This window comes from Podarcis tiliguerta (genome assembly GCF_965153285.1).
Source record: "Podarcis tiliguerta genome assembly, chromosome: 13".
In the NCBI taxonomy this organism is placed as follows: Eukaryota; Metazoa; Chordata; class Lepidosauria; order Squamata; family Lacertidae; genus Podarcis; species Podarcis tiliguerta.
Window position 1 is genome coordinate 42831594 of NC_139546.1, and position 1418 is coordinate 42833011.

At 41.7% G+C, this 1418-nt stretch overlaps 1 protein-coding gene across 1 annotated transcript; it reads left to right on the forward strand.

Annotated features, from left to right (window-relative positions):
• Nucleotides 1–455: 455 nt before the first annotated feature.
• On the forward strand, nt 456–1403 carry LOC310662257 (vomeronasal type-2 receptor 26-like; the record flags this gene model as incomplete). The annotated part of the gene is made up of 1 exon (XM_083409030.1): nt 456–1403. The coding sequence occupies exon 1, from the start codon at nt 465–467 to the stop codon at nt 1401–1403; it is 939 nt and encodes a 312-aa protein (XP_083265156.1). The 5' UTR covers nt 456–464.
• Nucleotides 1404–1418: the final 15 nt, after the last annotated feature.

Sequence of the window (1418 nt, forward strand, 5' to 3'; positions counted from 1 at the left end):
TTATTGGGGGTTGGGGTGGGGAGGGATCTGGAAATAATACATACTTCCTCCCTTCTTGGAAAAGTGAAGATGTGATATCAAAGTCTTTTCTAAAAATTTACAGCCCTGTGTCCCTTAACCCCTTACTTACTGGCAATTATGCACAATTACTGTATGTACGGTTTCATAAGATCACCCCCTCTTTTGATAATAAAATCCTTTAGCATAATCATGGTTCTTTCATTTTTCTTTCATTTAATAACTACGGATTACCAATTAAGAATAAAGTCCAACATGTGTAGGGAACTACAAAGAAAAAAACAGCTGCCTGAATTGAAGAAAATGTGAAGGGCTTGACTCACTCTTTATAGTAACTTACAGCTCTGTGTCCCTTAACAAGGGTTACATAGTGGCAGTTATGCACAATTATGTTTGGTTTCATAAAATCTCCCACACTTCTGATAACAAAATTCTTTAGCATAATCATGGTTCTTTCGTTTTTCTTGTACATTGTATTTACAGAGATGGAAATATGTGTCAGGTGCCCTGCAGGTCAGTATCCAAATAAAGACCAGGATCAATGCATTTCAAAGAGACCAAATTTCCTGGGCTTTGATGAAACTTTGGCCATTGTTTTAACTTTCTCTGTACTTTTATTCTCTCTGATCACAATTCTTGTGCTTGGCATCTTCATTAACTACAGGGACACTGCCATCGTCAAAGCCAACAATAGAAGCCTCACTTACATTCTCCTTGTGTCCCTCCTCTTGTGTTTCCTCTGCTCCTTACTGTTCATTGGAATGCCTAATGAGGCAACATGCCTTCTCCGACAGACAAGTTTTGGCATTGTCTTCTCTGTGGCCCTCTCCAGTATCTTGGCCAAAACTATATCGGTGGTTTTGGCATTCATGGCTACCAAGCCAGATTCCACAATCAGGAAGTGGGTAGGCAAAAAACTGGCTTATTCCATTGTCTTTTCCTGCTCCATTGTTCAAGTAGGAATCTGTGTCTTCTGGCTGGCAGCCTCTCCCCCATTTCCCGATGTGGACATGGACTCAATGACAGAAGAAATCATATTTCTTTGTAATGAAGGGTCAGTCTTCATGTTCTATTGTGTTTTGGGCTACATGGGCTTCCTGGCTACTGTCAGCTTCACTGTGTCCTTCCTAGCCAGGAAGCTGCCCGACAGCTTCAATGAAGCCAAGTTCATCACCTTCAGCATGTTGGTCTTTTGCAGTGTTTGGCTTTCGTTTGTTCCAACTTATCTGAGCACCAGAGGAAAATACATGGTGGCTGTGGAGATCTTCTCCATCTTGGCTTCCAGTGCTGGCCTGCTGGGTTGCATCTTTTCCCCAAAATGCTACATTATTGTGGTGAGGCCCGACCTGAACAACAGAGAGCAACTGATACGGAGAAAGATATAAATGGTAGAAGAGATT